This window comes from Chlorocebus sabaeus, chromosome 16 (assembly GCF_047675955.1).
Source record: "Chlorocebus sabaeus isolate Y175 chromosome 16, mChlSab1.0.hap1, whole genome shotgun sequence".
NCBI classification, from domain to species: Eukaryota; Metazoa; Chordata; class Mammalia; order Primates; family Cercopithecidae; genus Chlorocebus; species Chlorocebus sabaeus.
The window spans coordinates 48,307,312-48,325,267 of NC_132919.1; the positions used below are offsets into that span (position 1 = coordinate 48,307,312).

Below are 17,956 nucleotides of genomic sequence, written 5' to 3' on the forward strand. Positions count from 1 at the left end.
AGGTTGTGATGGAAGGGTTGAAGAGGGCTGGCCAATGTCCGGGGGCAGAGGAAGGCTCTCAGCGAAGGCTGGGGAGGGGAGGGTATCCGTTCGGGTGGAGGGGAAGGGGAGGGCTCACAGGCTCCGGCCCCGGAAATCCGATCCCTTTAGGACCCAGAGGTGCCAGTCCCCCAGCGGCGGCGGCGAGAAGGGCAGCCGCTCGGTCTCCGGCAGCCGCCGCTCGGGCAGAGCCAGAGAAAGACCGAGGCTCGGGGCACGGGGGGGAGGGAGGGAGGGAGGGAGGCGCGGCGGCGGAGCGGCCCGGGCCGGCAGAGCAGCCATGGGCGCTGGGGTGCCGGGCCCCCCGAGAGCCGAGGCCTCCGGCCGGACTGGGGGACGCCCGGGCTGCCAGCCCCACTGACACCGCCTCGGACGATGTGAGCCGGCGACGCCGCGGCTGCTTCGCGGGCAGGGCGCGCGCTCCCACCGGCCCCAGACGCCGCTTTGCTAATTTGGGTGGGGGCGACCGTACCAGGCCGCTCGGGCTTTTGAAGCGGGGCTGGCTGTCTTCGGCAGCTTGACTGGGGGAGGCGACCCACACACAGGGCGCTTGGAGATTTTTTTTTTTTTTTTCATTTTTTTAAAAAAGCGGGATTAACTGTTTTTGGCAGCGGTTTTGGGGGGACCCTAAAAAAGGCCTTCTGGGGTTTCTTTTATCGGGGGGAGGGGGCGGTGGTCCCGACTTGGCCAGCCGCCTGTTGAAGGGGGGGAGCGGGGAGCAAGGGGATGCGAACCCGGCTCCCCCCACCATGATGAAGACGGAGCCACGGGGGCCCGGGGGTCCCCTCCGGAGCGCCTCCCCGCACCGCAGCGCCTACGAGGCGGGCATCCAGGCGCTGAAGCCGCCCGACGCGCCCGGGCCCGACGAGGCACCCAAGGGGACCCACCACAAGAAATATGGCTCCAACGTCCACCGCATCAAAAGTATGTTCCTGCAGATGGGCACGACGGCGGGGCCCTCGGGCGAGGCGGGCGGCGGCGCGGGCCTGGCCGAGGCCCCGCGGGCGTCGGATCGCGGCGTGCGCCTGTCGCTGCCGCGGGCCAGCAGCCTGAACGAGAACGTGGACCACAGCGCCCTGCTGAAGCTGGGCACCAGCGTGTCGGAGCGCGTAAGCCGCTTCGACTCCAAGCCCGCGCCCTCCGCGCAGCCTGCGCCGCCGCCGCACCCGCCGTCCCGGCTGCAGGAGACGCGGAAGCTGTTCGAACGGAGCGCCCCGGCGGCCGCAGGCGGCGACAAGGAGGCCGCGGCGCGGCGGCTGCTGAGGCAGGAGCGCGCCGGCCTGCAGGACCGGAAGCTGGACGTCGTGGTGCGCTTCAACGGCAGCACTGAGGCGCTGGACAAGCTGGACGCTGACGCCGTGTCCCCGACGGTCAGCCAGCTCAGCGCCGTCTTCGAGAAGGCCGACTCGAGGACCGGCCTCCACCGCGGGCCCGGGCTCCCCAGGGCCGCAGGGGCTCCCCAGGTCAACTCGAAGCTGGTCAGCAAGCGGTCCCGGGTGTTCCAGCCCCCGCCGCCGCCGCCGCCCGCCCCGTCGGGGGATGCTCCGGCGGAGAAAGAGCGCTGCCCCGGAGGGCAGCAGCCCCCGCAGCACCGAGTGGCCCCTGCCCGGCCGCCCCCCAAGCCCCGGGAGGTGCGCAAGATTAAGCCGGTGGAGGTGGAGGAGAGCGGGGAGTCGGAGGCCGAGTCGGCGCCCGGGGAGGTGATCCAGGCCGAGGTTACGGTCCACGCGGCCCTGGAGAATGGCAGCACCGCGGCAACCGCAGCCAGCCCCGCGCCCGAGGAGCCAAAGGCCCAAGCGGCCCCGGAGAAGGAGGCGGCGGCGGTAGCGACGCCAGAGAGGGGGGTGGGCAATGGCCGGGCCCCGGACGTGGCCCCTGAGGAAGTAGATGAATCCAAGAAGGAGGACTTCTCGGAGGCGGACTTGGTGGACGTGAGCGCCTACAGTGGGCTCGGGGAGGACTCTGGGGGCAGTGCCCTAGAGGAGGACGACGAAGACGAGGAGGATGGGGAGCCCCCCTACGAGCCCGAGTCGGGGTGCGTGGAGATCCCGGGGCTGTCGGAGGAGGAGGACCCAGCCCCGAGCCGGAAGATCCATTTCAGCACGGCGCCCATCCAAGTAAGTGAGCCCCCCCTCCCCGCCCCCGCGCCGCCCCTGCCACGTGCACGCGGCCGCCCCCGGCTCGCCAGCCAGCCGGGTTTGGCAGGCTGAGTCAGCCCCTGCCACCCAGCCCCCTTCCCAGAAGTTCCCACCCTCAGGGGGGCGTGGGGGAGTTCCAGCTGTTTGTCAGAGAGGGATTTTCAGGTGTGCGAGGGGGGTGGCCTGCCCCGACCTGCCCTCAGGTTCCTCTGCCTGCTGCCCCGCCCCGCCCCTTCACTTCGTGGAACCCGCCCCGCCCCACGCAGGTCCTGGGACACCTGCTTTGCCTTCCTGGCCCAGACATTCTTTACTCCGGAGGTTGCCAGAGGCTGGGAGTTGGGTAGCGTGAAGGGGTGTGTGTGTCCTCAGGAAAGACATTTGCCCTTCACTGGGTAGAGAGGGGGCTAGGGGTGCTCTCCTCCTGTATGGGAGCTGGATGGGGTGAGAAAGGGGAAAGCCAGGAACTTCTCAAAACGAAGCTGCAGGGGACGGCAGCCCTTCCTCCATTCTGTTTGTACCCCACCCCAACTTTGCAGAAGTGAAAGAGGGAAGCAGATCGTGAGGGTGAGCTGGTCTGTGGCCATGTGACTGGCTGGCGCCGTGTTCCCTGGGGGGTCCCTGCAGGCCAGCTGCCCCGTCCTGGTTGCACAGGGAGGGGCACTTTGTGTGGTCCTTGATGGGGAGAGGCCTTCTGCAGGCATGGAGGGGGGGGGTGGGGCTGGGATCCCCCTGGGTGCCTGGCAGTAATGGGTATGCCTTTGCTCTTGGCTGCTCAATAGGACAGACTCCCATGGCCTTGGCAGGCCCCAAGTGTTCTTGCCACATTCTCTAGGAGCCCTGAAAGAGGGATGAGAGCTGCCCCTTTGGGAGTCTCATCCCCACTGCCACTATTGGTGGTTGGTTTGTGGGTTATGCCAGAGCTTGGAGGTCCTCAGAACAGCGCCGATGGGGAGGGGACATCCCCTGGGGGGAATCAAAAACCCCAGGCCACCCCTCCCCCCACTTCCCACCACCTTCCACTCTTGGCTGGCACATTCAGCCTGCAGGGTTCTTTCTCACTGCCCCAGGCTCAGCTGCACCCGGCCCCAGGTCCGCCCCATAGAAGTGTCCAGGCTCTCCTTGGCCTGGACCCTGCCCGGCCTTTACCCTTCCCTAGCCAAACCACCATCTGTTTGCTTGCCGTTTCCATAACTACTCCTGGACTCTGAAGCTGCCCAACTTTCCTCTCACTCGACCGGAATATTAGCCTCTCTCTGCCTCTCTTCCACCTCCCACCCCAGCAAGAGGCCTGAAAGGTTAAAAGTGAGTGGCTGCTCTTCCCCTCCCAGGCCAGTCCCTCCCCTAGGCTGGGTCCTGGGGGGTCCTCTCCCAACTGCTTTCCCCTCCTGAAGGCAGTGGGGTTCTGAAGGGAATGGGGGACTGTACTGTTTCTTGGGACTCTGAAGCAGAGTCTGGATCCCCCCACCCCACCCCCACTAATTCTGCGAGCAGCCGGATGCCCTCGGAGATGGAGCGTGGTCTGGGCCTCTGACTGTCTATATTTGACGCCTTACCCTGATTTTTTGGTAAAAAATAGCACATGATTTGGAGCAGTGCTTCCCGGCTCCCTGGTGACTCTGGAGCTGGCCCGCCCTGTGTGAGAGCCAGGGTGTGTGGCGGCCCGGTGTGGCTGGCTTTCAGCCTCACTGGGGATTTCCTCCTCCCCACCCTGGCACAGGGGCCCCACTTTTTCTTCTTCCTGCCCCTGCCTTGATGCCAAGTCCAGGGTCCTGGGCCCCATGGATGACCCAGTTGTTCCCCTTCTGGAGGTGGAGGCCTCTGCTGAGGGCAGAGAACCTAATTCCAGATTGGCCTGGGGGAGGTGGGACTTCACGTAGGGCCCTCTGTTAGACCGGCATATCATGGTGGGCAACCCGAGGAGGGATAGGAGGTGGTCTGGGGCCTCTGAGCCCAGGCCTGGGATTCCTGCAGGGGGCAGAACCAGAAAGGGAACAGGATTTGATAGGCTGAGAGAAGAGGGCAGGGTGCAGCCCAGGACAGGCTGTGAGGGTGTGTTTTGGAGGTCACAGTGGGTATGTGTGACCCTGTTTGTCAGGGAGGGGTTGGTTGACCCAGGAGACTGTAGAGACTAAAGGATGAAGGGACCCTGTCTCCCAGAGCAGGGGGTGAGAGTCAGGGGACTCCAATGCAAAGTGGGCCAAATCCCACTGCTGAGTCCAAGCTCACACCAGCCCTGTCCCAGAGCCTGGGGCATGTGTGCGGTGGAAACAAAGTCACTGGTGACCCACCCACCTGGCCCAGCGGGGTGCAGTCTCATCCTCCCTGGCCACAGTTTAACCCGTGTGACCTTGGGCAGTGGGCCTGGTGCCCTGTACTATGTGCAAGGTGGGCAGCCTGTTTGTTCAAAGGGTGCAATGGAAGATGAGTTTTAAGGGCTGGAGCCGGAGTTCCTCTGATGTTGTGAAATTGAGCTAAGGGACCAGAGGGGCCCCTCCCACCTAAGCCTTCTAGTCCTATGAGCACCCCCTCCCTCTCCCACTGTGGCAGTGAGCCTCTCTGGTAGGGGGTGGGGATGACACAGAGCAAGCCCAGACAAAGGCTGGGACACAAGAGTGCTACTGCCTGCCAGGGTGCCCACAAGGTCTGCTCCTGGAGGAGACAGGGCCCTGCCAAGGGCCCTTGGGGGAGATGGGGTCCTAGTCTGACTCCTCGGGGCTGAGACTCAGCCATCTGATAGTACTGCTCCTCATCCCTCCCCGCCCCCGCCTGGCTCCAAGTGGTGCCAACCTGTCACTGCAGGCAATGAAGCTTGAGCATGTCATGGTACCCCAAATGGTGCTCATTAACCCCCCACTGGGGGCACCCCTGCCTGGGCCCAGAATTAGACATTCCCACAGAGCCCAGCCCTACCTTCTCTGTCCTTCCAAGAGGGTCAGAGCTGAGGAATTCCCCTTTTTGCTGAGAGACACGGGAGAGAGACAACAGAGGGGTACAGGAGATGCCAAGGCAGGGCTGCCCTTGGAGCCCCATGGCACCTGGGTTCACTGTGGGTAGTGTCAGAGGCCGTCCCCTCCTCAGTCTCCTGGGCCCCCTAGCACGTGGGGGACAGGGGGTATAACTCAGAGCTGCAGTTGTGGAGGGAGAGCAGCCTGGGTGTGCAGGCCAGGCCGCAGGGCCCAGCTTTTTCCCCTGCTCCTGCCACCTGAGGGGCTCCTGGGGGTGGAGGGCCTGCCTTTTCTCCACAGGGATAGAGGTGGTCTTTCCTGCTTCCCTCCCCTGCTCCAACATCCACCTGAGTGGCAACTCAGAGCCAGTCCTGGGTACCTCTCCTCTTCCACCCCTCCTGCTCCCCACCCCCTCTGCTGTCTCACACCCGCTCCCCCCTCTCTCCCCATCTGGCATCCTCCAGCATCTTCTCTATCCTCTCTCCCCTCCTCCTCTTCCCCTCTTCTGCTCAGCCTGTTCCTTCCTCTCTGTGTCTGTCTTTGTGTCCCCTCTCGCCTATCTGGCTCTCTAGGTCCTATCTCTCACTTTCTCTCTATCTGGGTGTCTGGGTTCCTGAGTTGGACGTTTCTCCAGGATTCCCCTTCTGTGCCTATGGCAGATCATGCTCACGCTGGTTGGAGCTGCAGAGAGAAGAGCAGTGCGGGTCAACCAAGGCTGGGTCCCTTTCTGTCTTGAACCTGGGCTCCAGAACTATAAGGGCCTTTGTTTTGCTCAGAGCTGGGGTCTCTTGGGGCTGGGCGAGGCCTTATCTTAGGGCTGTCATGGGGAGGCATGGGGTGGGTAACTCGGCCTGCCTCCTCAGCCTCCTCATGCCAGTTCTGCCCTTGTCCTCCTACCGGCCTTTCTGACCAGCTGCCTCCCTCCCCAGGTGTTCAGCACCTACTCCAACGAGGACTACGATCGTCGCAACGAGGATGTGGATCCCATGGCGGCCTCTGCTGAGTACGAGCTGGAGAAGCGGGTGGAAAGGTTGGAGCTGTTCCCTGTGGAGCTGGAAAAGGGTGAGAGGCCAGGAGGCCAGGCCACTTGGGCACAGCTGGGGTTGACCCGGGTCTCATCTCTGGCACCAGCTCCTGCCCTGTGCCCTCAGGGGCTCCCACAGACTTGCTGGGCCTCTCCCTCTGACTCGGGCCCTTGGTGACCTTCCCTGCTTCTCCCTTGTCGGCACCCAGAGCCAACAGGGACTCGGACCCAGGCCAAGCCACACCCCCACCACCCCAGTCATGGAACCACATTGGCACATTCAGTTAACAGGTCTCTGTAGGCTATTGTGTGCTAGGTCCTAGGCTCTGTGTTGGGGACACAGTGATGGTCTCTTGGGGAGATGGATGGGGAAGGCAGACATGGAAGGCACAGTCACATCTAATTTCACCCTTAGGCGCTGGAATAGGGGCTGGGGAAGGTAAGGAGGGGCTGCTGTAAAAGCGTTTTAACAGGTGACCTAACCAGACTGTGCTTGGGAGCATTCCCCGGGGAAGTGAGGCTTGAGTTGCACTCTGGTGAGGAGGAATTAGGGGAGTAGGCAGGAAAGGGGCTTGGCTGCATTTTCACAGGGAGGGCAAGAAGGGCATGCAAATGAGGCCTTGCAGACCACGTGGTCTTGTTGCTAAGATGGACTGGGAGCCATTTTGAGGCACAGGAAAGGTCTAGAAAGACCACGCCAGGCTATGGTGTAGGGAGGGGATCACAAGTGAATGGAGAAAGGCCACTGTGGCGTGGACAGGAAGATGGCAGAACGGGTGTGGGTGGACTGGAAAGATCTCCAGGGATAGAATCCACAGGATCTGGGGGTCATTTGGCTCAGGTGGAGGCTGTGAGTGGGAGGGAGGAATCCAGGTGCCTCCCAGGTCTGGCAGGTGGCAGGTGGTGGTGGCATCCCCCATGAGGGAGTGTTTGTGGGGGAAGGTCATTAGTTTGGACGTCAGAGGCCCATGAGTCAGGCAGGGGCAGGTGTGGATAGGGGAATGGACCTCAGGGGAGAGAGAATCTGGAGGTCTTTGGTCCTTGAAGCTGTGAGTACAGATGAGACTGGTTAAGAGGGAGAAGACCAAAGGCTTAGGGCTGAGTCCCATCCTGGCCACCCCCATCCCGGCCACACGCCCTGGTCTGCATATACAACAGTCTTACCTGCCTGTGCCACCTTTGGCACACTCTTCTACCCATTGGTTCTTTGGAAGGGACAAAGGGCAGGGAGTGGCTCAGGAGCCCTCCTAGTTGGCTTGGCAAAGAAGGTGGACAGAGCCATACCCCTTCTTCAGTTGTGGGACATCCCCTAATGGGGACTGCTTCCTGATGGGGGTCTGTGCCCTGGAATTCGGGGTGGAGAGTCTTGTATGTCCCCTACAAGCCCTGTCATCTCACCACTCTCTGTTCCACAGACTCCGAGGGCCTGGGCATCAGCATCATTGGCATGGGTGCTGGGGCGGACATGGGCCTGGAGAAGCTGGGTATCTTCGTCAAGACCGTGACGGAGGGTGGTGCGGCCCATCGGGACGGCAGGTACCAATCCTCCCCAGTCTTGCCCAACCCTTTTTCGCTCCCCGACTGGCCATCCTCGGCGGGGTGAGCCACTGAGCTGGGGGTGGGGTGGGCCTTCTCTGGGAGACTTCTGTGCTGTGTGTGCAGCTGAGATGTTCGGGGAGCACTGCCCTGCCAGGTGCCGTTCCAGGCCCCAGAAATACAACAGCGAGCACAGTCAGCCCCCATGCCCTCAGGGAGCGTGCGTTCTCCAGGAGGGACTGGTGACCATGGGGGCTGTAGGCGTATGTTGTGCATCCTGGTCTGGAGTATGGTTTGGGCCCTGGTAGGGAGAAGACAGGCATGGAACCTGTGTGCCTGGAGTATATTTGAGCTTTTTTTTTTTTTTTTTTTTTTTTCCCGCTTAACAAACATTGACTCTCTGACAATGTTGGGCTGGTCCTGGGCCCTGGGGAGTCAGTGGTGAGGGCCTGGCCCTTGAGAAGTGTGCAGTGTAGTGTGAGGTAGACGTTGAACAAGTAGACACACAAAAAGTGGTGAAATGGAGGGAAATGCAGGGTGCTGTGAAGGCATACAATAGGGGAGCTTAACCTCTCTGGGTATCAGGGAAGGCTTCCTGGAGGAAGCAGTGCTGGAGCTGAGAGCTAAGGCTGAGCAGGAGTTAGCTGTGCTGAGGGAGTGAGTGCAGAGGTTCCAGGCCGTGGAGCCACGAGCAGGCAGGTGTGGCTGGGGCTTAGAGAGCAGGGGCCAGGAGGCTGTGACTAGACACATTGGTGGCGGTGGCTCTGGAGACTGGCTATCTTTGCGCTTGTTAGTGTGCATGCCTTTATCGAGCATCCGTGGTTGCAGGGGGTGAGTTCTGTGGGACAGAAGGTTCAGGGAGGGCATCCTGGAGCTGTGTGCCAGCCAGGGACTCTTGTGTTAGCTTTGTATTGCAGGGGTGTGGGGAGTGGCAGTAGGAAGGGCTGTAGGGCATCCCTCAGGTGGCTGTAAGTTAGAGGTTGACATTGGGGATCTCTTGTGATACCTCAAACCCAGACCCTCTCCATGTGACAAAGGTGAGCAGGTATCCTTGTGCAGCTGGGTGACTTTGGGATCTTGTTGCTAGAGATGGGGCTGCCCTGTCAAGGGGCTTCTACCTGTTGTGGCCCAGGTGGCAGGGAGAAGGGCAGGGAACAGGATGCCCTTTCATTTACCCCTTCCCCCTCCCAGTGTGAACTTCCAGAGCCTTTTCCCATTGCTGCCTGTGGCTTGTCTAAGGAGTGAGTGTGCATGGTGGCCGTGGTCACTCACTCATGCCCACCTGGGAGTGGCGTGTGTTGGGGTGAGCTCTTGACAATAGGCCATTTCCTCCATTTCCGTGTGGGAGTCTGAGAGAAGGCCTGGAGCTGCCAGGGAGGTGGAGTGGAGGAGGGAGGTGCCTGAGAGGCCCCCCACCCTCCATCTCCCTCGGCAGGCCGGACTGAACCTCCCCTTATGTGGAGAACACAAGCTTCAGGGGACACAACTGGAGTGTGTCAGGAGGTGCACCTGTATCAGGTGTGTGTGGGACAGTGTGTGAACTTAAGAGAGTGCCATTCAGTCTTGGGGACTTGGGAGGACATCTGTGCACTCAATTCTGTGCAGAAATGTACACGTAAGAGGGTGGCTGTCACTTGTGTGCCGTGGGGCCCCTGGCCAGTGTGCATGGCAGAGATGAACTCTGAGAATGTCATACCGCTCAGTCAAGTATGATGGAGGAGGGGACAAGCGTGTGATTGTCACAGGAAGTGTGCCTGCCGCCTCTCCTGGTCCTGGACGCCTGTGTCTGCTTTGCTTGCCTGGCTCTCACTGCCCACACAGGTGGGCCTGGCTGACACTGAATCCTCTGGCCTCGTGAATGTTACGCAAGTAGACAAAGTACCAGGTCCCTGTGGGGACAAAGTCCCTGTGAGGCTTTTTGTTGTTGTTTTCTTTTCTTGTTTTTTTGTTTTGTTTTGTGTTGTTTTTGAGGCAGGGTCTTACTCTGTTGCCCAGGCTGGAGTGCAGTGGCGTGAGCACAGCTCACTGCAGCCTTGACCTCCCTGGCTCAAGTGATCCTCCCCCCTCATCTTCCCAAGTAACTGGGACTACAGGCACATGCCACTATACCCAGCTAATTTTTTTTTTTATTATTGTTTGTAGAGATGAGTTCTCACTATGTACTCGGGCTGGGGAGCCTGGAGTTTCTGATGGGAGGAGGCTACCTCTTCCCTCGCTCCACGGTTCCCCTGTGACCCCTTAACCAATGTCACTCCCCTAGGATCCAGGTGAATGATCTCCTGGTGGAGGTGGATGGAACAAGTCTGGTGGGAGTGACCCAGAGCTTCGCGGCGTCTGTGCTCCGGAACACCAAGGGCCGAGTGCGGTGAGAGCCCAGAGGGGTGGGGCGTGGGAGTGGGCAGGAGGTCCTCGTCCAGGCACTCCGCTCACCTGTCTACAGCCAGTTAAGGTTCTGGTGTTCCAGCTCACAGAGGTTCTGCTGACTCCTTGGCTGCAGGAGTTGCTGTGCCTGGAGTCCCTTGCCTCACACCTGCCTTCTCATCCCAGCTCCCTGGCCACCAGTACTCAGCCTTCCTGGCCCACTGTCCACTACCCCTCCAAAATGTCCTCTAGGGCTTATTTTCCTTCCCCCTGCCTGTCCCCGACTCACTGATTGAAGAACTAGGACGTCCAGGGTGAATGCTAACCACACTGGGATCCCCTCATTAGGACCTCATCTTTCCCCCCGACCAGCCCTGTGTCATCCTGGGAAGACTCCTCCCCAGGCCTATAACCAAGGGGACTGGATCAGAAGCCCCCTGTGTCCACTCTACCTCTGGCTTAACATTCAGGGATCACTCCCTGCCCCCCTGCAAGAGGGGCACTACCCCCAGGAAAGGGTGGTGGAGAGAAACAGGATGTGGGTGGCCACTGGGAGGAGGGGCTGGTGCCTGGAAGTTCCACTATTTCCTCTCCATCCTAATCTCCAGTTGCCATCATCCCGCCCCTTCCTGAAGCTCAGGGGCTTGGAGCATACCCAAGAAACACCTCCGCAGCCCATCCCTGCTGGGAGGGTCATCTTCACCTTTCCCTGCCTCCTTTTCTCCCCTGTGGCAGGGGAGGAGCCTCCTGAGTGCATGTACCCTGCAGCCCAGCCTAGAGGTTGGCTGACAGTCTCTCTCCTGCAGTACTGGCCAGAGGGGTGAATGGGCCTTCCTGCCTCCCTTGGGAAGGAAACCTGATAAGGGCCCCCATTCCCCCATTCATTATTAACACTGCAGCCTTTGGACTCAGCCCTCTCATCTCTCCTCCCCTGGGAGGGCCTGAGCTTGGAGAGGGGAGCATCAGCAGGGAGGATGGTGGCATTACCTGGCTGAGGACAGAAGCAGCGGATGATGCTGGTGCCCCTGCAGGTTTATGATTGGCCGGGAGCGGCCGGGAGAGCAGAGCGAAGTGGCCCAGCTAATTCAGCAGACTTTGGAACAGGAGCGATGGCAGCGGGAGATGATGGAGCAGAGATACGCCCAGTATGGGGAGGATGACGAGGAGGTAGGGAGTCCCTGCCTGACTGGCTGCGTGGTCGCCCCCTGGTGGCTAGATGAAGTATTACAGTCATCTGCCTCTACTGCTTCCCCTGCCCTGGTAAAAAGCCCACAGTGCCATTCCCTGTCCTCCAGTCACACTCTTTGTCTTCAGAGGTCGGACAAGGAATACACAGTCCTCTCAAAGAGCCCCAAGTCTGAGGGGAGAGTATAGCCCCTGGCCTTGGGGGACCTAATCTGAAAGGGAGATAGATCCAGAAGGGGAAAGACAGTACAGGCTGTTTCTTCAGAGACCCAGGCTGATGGGGAACTGACTCCCTCTGTCATCAGAGGAATACTAGGCTGTTGGGGGAAGACATAAACTGTGTCTCTGGTCCAGCCTCAGGCTGAAGCGGGAGGCACAAACCACATTCCTGGGTAGCTGTCTGTCTGGCATGGGCAGACTGGTCCCAGCCCTGGTCATCAGGGCTGAGGGCAGCTGGGTGGGGAGGGCACACAGTCTCCGGTCTCCCTTTGCAGACGGGAGAGTACGCCACTGACGAGGATGAGGAGCTGAGCCCCACGTTCCCGGGTGGTGAGATGGCCATCGAGGTGTTTGAGCTAGCAGAGAACGAGGATGCACTGTCCCCTGTGGACATGGAGCCCGAGAAGCTGGTGCACAAGTTCAAGGAGGTGGGAGGAGGGGCTCCCTGGAGTGGTGGAGGGAAAGGCAGGCAGGTCTCCTGCCCTCAGCACTGCCTACCCCACCCCGCCGGAGCTGAGTGCCTACCCCTCTGCCCAACAGCTCCAGATCAAGCACGCGGTCACTGAGGCAGAGATACAGCAGCTGAAAAGAAAGGTGAGGGTGTGTATGCGTGTGCATTTGTGTGCGTGCACGCGTGTGTTGAGGAGCAGGGTCCCCCTACCCTCACACCTGCACATGCTGACACTTAGGCACAGGCACCCACAGAACAGGCTGCTCTAAAGCAAGAGGATATATTAAGAGCTCAAGCTCTGGATCCATCTGCTCCAGTATCACTTGCTTCTCTGTGCCTCAGCCTCCTTATCCATAAAATGGAATCATAATAGCACCAACACCACCGGGTCGTTGTAGGATTAAATGAGATAATATATGTCAAGTTGGCCGGGTACGGTGGCTCACACCTGTAATCCCAGCACTTTGGGAGGCCGAGGCGGGTGGATCACGAGGTCAGGAGATCGAGACCATCCTGGCTAACACAGTGAAACCCCGTCTCTACTAAAAATACAAAAAAATTAGCTGGGCGTTGTGGCGGGCGCCTGTAGTCCCAGCTACTAGGGAGGCTGAGGCAGGAGAATGGCGTGAACCTGGGAGGCGGAGCTTACAGTGAGCCGAGATTGCGCCACTGCACTCCAGCCTGGGCCACAGAGTGAGACTCCATGTCAAAAAAATATATATCTATATATGTATATATGTATATACGTGTGTGTATATATATGTGTGTGTGTATATATATATGTGTGTCAAGTTTTTCACACAATGTCTGACATAATAGGTGCTCAATAAAAAGTCAAAGTAGGCTGGGTGCAGTGGCTCATGCCTGTAATCTCAGCACTTTGGGAAGCCAAGGCAGACTGCTTGAGCCAGGAGTTAGAGACCAGCCTGGGCAACGTGGCAAAAACCTATCTCTACAAACAATACAAAAATTAGCCAGGTGTGGTAGCGCACACCGGTGATCCCAGCTACTCGGTGGCTGAGGTGGGACGATCACTTGGGCCAGGGTAGGTGGAGGCTACTGTGAGCCGTGATTGTGCCACTGCACTCCACTCCAGCCTGGGTAACAGAATAAGACCCTGTCTCAAAAGAAAAAAAAGTCAGTATATTAGCTGTGATACCGAAGCGTGCTAAGTTCCACTCTAGGTGTTTCTATGTTTGTGCTGTCCCATGTATGTCTGCTATATATAAGCCCATTGATAAATACCACCCAGAAATACACACACTGTCACATAGCAGCCTGGCCCCAGGCACATAGTACCCACAGACCCCCTCACCCAGACACCCAGACACATAGAGACACCCACTCTACACAGACACGGTCACAGAGACAGTGGACCTGTACTTCATGTGACATTACACTCGGGGCTATCAGCCTGGATACGCAAACCCACTCTGCACCCATCTGCTTTGAAACACACAGGCATGGCCATCGCTCAGACCACCTGGTCTAGGAAGAATGTGACAGGACATGCACATTCTCACCTGGGCAAGCAACACAGAGGTGCCGACGCTGACGCCAGATGGAGACACATGACACACACACACGTGTAGCTTGCACTGATGCTTACACAAGCATGTCAGGTGCCTGCACCCTCACAGGCATGTGGATATACAGATTTCATATTAAAAGTCTGTATGGGGTCCCTGCTGGGACCTAGACTATAGGAGTCCCAGTACCTATGGGGCTTCTGCCGTGGTGGGGAGAGACAGATCTGTAGGGGTCTTGCAGACATGGGAGTGTGCGTACCCTCCCACATGGGGGTATGCAGGAGAGGAGGGCGGGGTTTGGATGGCTGGGGCAGAAGCAGGGGCATTCCTGGCAGGGAGAGGAGCTCTGTGGAGCATGGAGGCTGGCTTTGGGGGAGGCCAGCCAGGAGGTGGCAGCATGCCTGTCCGGGAGAGGTGGAGGGAGGACTGGACTGCCAAGGTAGGCTCTGGCTTGCAGTGTCCTGCCTCCCCTCTAAGGACTCTGGCCTTGGTCCTATAGATAGCATGGAGTATGTGGCCATTGGGATTTTTTGGAAAGCCACTGCCTACAAAGTGGGAGGGCATGAAAGTGGGCAGTGCTGGGAGGCAGGCAAACTGGTTAGGGGCCCAGACAGTGTTCTGGTAGGGGTAGGCCAGGACTGCTCAGAGTATTGGCAGAGGGTCTGGAAAGGAAGGGTGGGTGGGCACTGCATTTCCGGGGTCAGAGTGACAGGCTGTGTTCCTGGGGTGTATGCAGAGTATGAAGGGGAGGGACACGCCAAAGGTCTGTTTGTGCGTTCCACTTACAGACATCCTCTGGGTACCTTATAGATGTCCGGTACTGTTCCCATCACCATGATGGGCAAAGCCAGAGCTGACCATTGTTCTTGTGCATCTGCAAACCAGTAACTGTGTTGTCACACACTGGCATGGGGCTCTGTAGGAGAGAACAGGCTTCCTGAGCTGCTAAAGCAGGAGGAACCTGATTTGGGTGGAGGTGGGGATAGGGCTATGCTGTTGCAGGGAGTTGTGGGGGCTTCTCTGGAGAAGTGACACACTGAGTAGAGAGCCAAAGGGTGAGATAGAGGGAAATAATTAGGCAAGCAGGAGGGTAGATGGTGGACGTTTCAGGCAGAGGGGACAGCACATGCAGAGGCCCTGTGGCAAGTCTGAGGATCTGCAGGAAGGCCTGTGTGGCTGGGGGACAGAGAGCAAGGGATGTTTGCAGCAAATACTGGAAGGGGCCTGAGACTGAGTGCCAACATGTCTGTGAGGTTGTGGCGCCTTTTAAAAGAGCAAATCAGGAAAGAAGGCATAGGTGTGTGCAGCTGCGGGGATCTGGTCTGGGGCATGGTACCTGGGAGGAGCTGGGAGCTAAAGCTGGGAGTTGGGAGCAAGGTTGGGCTGGGACTTGAGATTTGTGGCTCAGAGTGCACATAGGTGGTGTGGGAGAGGGGCCAGTGCCCCAGGGCAGTGAGTATAAGAGAGAACAGAGGATCCAGAACTGAGCTGTGGGGGACTGGAGGTCTGCGCTGGGGTCACCTGGAAGCTGGGAGAGGAACCAGGATTGTTCAGGAAGCCACAGGAGCAGACTGGCAAGCAGGGCTGGGGCTGCAGAGAGGGGACAGAGAGCGATGGTGACCGTCATCTGCCCTTTTACTTCACATGTACTGTCTCACTAGAGCTTTTGTGAGCTTGGGAGACACATATCACTCCCATTTGACAGATGGGATTACTGAGGCTTGGAACATTAGTTGCATTGCCCCAAGTCAGAGTATCAGCGACAAACCGAAGCCTCCAGCCTCCCTGTGAGAGGGGTGCAGTGACAGGGAGTCTGGTGGGAGCTCTGAGGCTGAGCTCTACTTTACTCTCTGGGTTTCAGTTCTCAGGCTCAGTCAAAGAGGGTTAGTAGTTGGGATGCAATGGACTCCACAACTGTAGGCATCCCCTGGCGACTCTGGTACCAGTGCTAGGATTGGGGTACCCTTTGGCTCCTGCTGGCCCCCACCAACCCAGGGCCATGCCTTCCTCTCTCAGCTGCAAAGCCTGGAGCAGGAGAAGGGGCGCTGGCGGGTGGAGAAGGCGCAGTTGGAGCAGAGTGTGGAGGAGAACAAGGAGCGCATGGAGAAACTGGAAGGCTACTGGGGCGAGGCCCAGAGCCTGTGCCAGGCTGTGGACGAGCACCTGCGGGAGACTCAGGCGCAGTACCAGGCCCTGGAGCGCAAGTATAGCAAAGCCAAGCGCCTCATCAAGGACTACCAGCAGAAGTACGTGGCTGGGGGCTGGGCGGCCTGGGCCCAGGGAGCATTGAGAGGCTTTTAGGGGCAGTCCCTCCCCACCCCTCCAGCTGAGTAGGGAGGCAAGGAGCACAGAAGTTGGAGGGCCCCATGGTGGGACACCCGGCCTGGAATGACCATGCATCAGAGCCAGCACAGAGCCAGACCCCCAGAGGCTTTGGGAAAACCTGGGGCCTCCCAACCTGAGAACAGGGGAGGACAGAGCTGCCCAGGTAGAGCTGAGGACCTGGGTCATCCTGGATGGAAGCCAGACCACACACCCTTACCGGCCATCTGTCCCTTGCCTATGCTAGGGAGATAGAGTTCCTGAAAAAGGAGACTGCACAGCGTCGGGTTCTGGAGGAGTCAGAGTTGGCCAGAAAGGAGGAGATGGACAAGCTCCTGGACAAGGTGGGCCTGGGGCGCCCTGTGGGCAGGGCCCAATGGAGGGAGCAGCACTGAAGCCCCTACCCTGTGGGTCCTGGGGGGAGGGGATGCCATGTCCTCACCAGGGGGGTGGAAGGGGCTGGGATCATGCCTGGTGTCCAGACCTGACCCCCTACCCTCCTTTGTTTTCCAGATCTCAGAACTGGAAGGAAACTTGCAAACACTGAGGAATTCCAATTCTACTTAACAGGAATCATTCCTTGACAGGACAATAATTAACCCCCTCCCATTGTCCTCCCTCCCCTGTCCTCAACACCCCACCCCTCCCCCTACCAGCCTGGGGACAGGTGCCCCGACTCCCCCCCACCCCTCCCCCCCACCTCCCCCAGCTTCAGGGACCAGAGGGCTCATATCACAGGCCCCCTTAGGATGGCCTGGGCAGACAGAGGTGGCTGGAAGGGCGGCCTCTTTCCTGCCCCATGGGGCTGAGGCACAGAGGCCGAGGGCTGCCAAGGGCTGGCCTGGTGGTCGATGGACACAAGCACCTGCACATCAAGCTGCCAGACTTTACACACTCCAGCTTTTGTCTCTGGACTGGAACGGGGCTGGGGCTCTCCCAGCATCTGCCAACTGGAGGCTGCTCCCTGCCCATGGGGCACCTGGGTGGCCCCTGGGCCTCTTGACTTGAGATTCTACCTTCTCGGCCCTTCCCTCTCCCCCATCATTGTGCTGTCTCTGTTGCATTCCGACCCTCCTGCTTGGGGGGTGGGGGCATTGCCTCAACACCTCCCCCATCCCTGTTCCCTGTCCTGGGAGGGATAGAGTCCACCCCAGAGCCCGGAGGCTGGGCCTAGCCCTGGCCCTGCACTGATTTCTCATGTGTCCTTCGGGAAAAGGGGAGTGAGAGTAGGAAAAAGGGAGAGTTCAGGACACCTGGTCCCCAGCTCCCCATTTCCTGGGGCAGCAGCCCTCAATTTCTCCTTGTGCCTCCCCACTCCCAGGTGCCAAATAGCCATAACCTCCTCTTGGAACTGTTATGTGGCCTCTCTGGGGTCCAGGTTTCCTGGTCAAGGCTGGGAATGCCCAGGAGGAAAGGCTGTCAGCTTAGGGGGTCTGGCTACAGAGACCCTGGTCTTAGGCAAGGGGAACATTTCTCCCTGGAGAGCCAGGTCCTATCCTGTGCCGCCCTGCCTGCCCAGCCCAGGGCAATGCCTGGAAGCCTACTGACATTGCAGGGAGTCAGCCTCACCCCCCAACCCCCTACTGTTTTTCCAATGTTTTGACTGGAGGGCAAAATTTTACTACTACTCATGTTTTTGGAGACCAGGGCTGCCCTGCTGGCAGCCTGCCTTCTAAGTGAAATCGACTCTGTTTCCCCACTTTAACCCCAAATTGGGGCTTGGACCAAGGGAGGTGAGACCCCCCCCAGGTCCCCTCCCCTTTCAAAATCCATCTCATTTTGCCACTTCATGCCCTTGCCCTAACTGGGTTTTTGTTCATTTTTTAAAACCAGAGCACCTATCCCATCCATTTTGGCTTCTTGTCCCCTGTAAATAGACCATGACTTCGATCAGTATTTCTTGTCCCCACCCCTTCCTATTCCCAGATGTTCCCCCATTCCCTGAAGGAGCTGGCCGTCTCAGTCCTGGGCCCACGCACTTCACCCCGGCAGATGGAGGGGGCGGAACTGGGTGGGCGGGGCCACCCCTGCCCAGCCATCCGGAGGACCGCGTCTCTGTATATAATATATATATGTATGTATTGTTCCCGGTTTTGTACGGACCATGCCCTCTGTCAGGTCGTCCCCATAAAAGCAGCCCCCAGAGCCTTGCTGCCTGGTTTCTTGATTCACTGGGGTGGGGAGTGGGCAGGGATCAAGGATGCCAG

General features: G+C 59.3%; 1 protein-coding gene across 1 annotated transcript; it reads left to right on the forward strand.

Moving 5' to 3' along the window:
* The first annotated feature begins 271 nt into the window (after window positions 1-271).
* On the forward strand, window positions 272-17,894 carry PPP1R9B (protein phosphatase 1 regulatory subunit 9B). Its single transcript, XM_073004963.1, has 10 exons — window positions 272-2,156; window positions 6,052-6,184; window positions 7,562-7,682; window positions 9,943-10,047; window positions 11,075-11,210; window positions 11,723-11,875; window positions 11,988-12,041; window positions 15,444-15,673; window positions 15,997-16,093; window positions 16,263-17,894. The coding sequence occupies exons 1-10, from the start codon at window positions 789-791 to the stop codon at window positions 16,314-16,316; spliced, it is 2,451 nt and encodes an 816-aa protein (XP_072861064.1). The 5' UTR covers window positions 272-788; the 3' UTR covers window positions 16,317-17,894.
* Window positions 17,895-17,956: the final 62 nt, after the last annotated feature.

What these genes read in the sequence shown, in the direction of transcription:
- PPP1R9B (XM_073004963.1), top strand. Translation starts at nt 789, where the DNA reads ATGATGAAGACGGAGCCACGGGGGCCCGGGGGTCCCCTCCGGAGCGCC. An exon ending in ATGGGGAGGATGACGAGGAG is followed by an intron (nt 11,211 to 11,722) that starts GTAGGGAGTCCC and finishes CTCCCTTTGCAG; the next exon opens with ACGGGAGAGTACGCCACTGA. An exon ending in TGGTGCACAAGTTCAAGGAG is followed by an intron (nt 11,876 to 11,987) that starts GTGGGAGGAGGG and finishes TCTGCCCAACAG; the next exon opens with CTCCAGATCAAGCACGCGGT.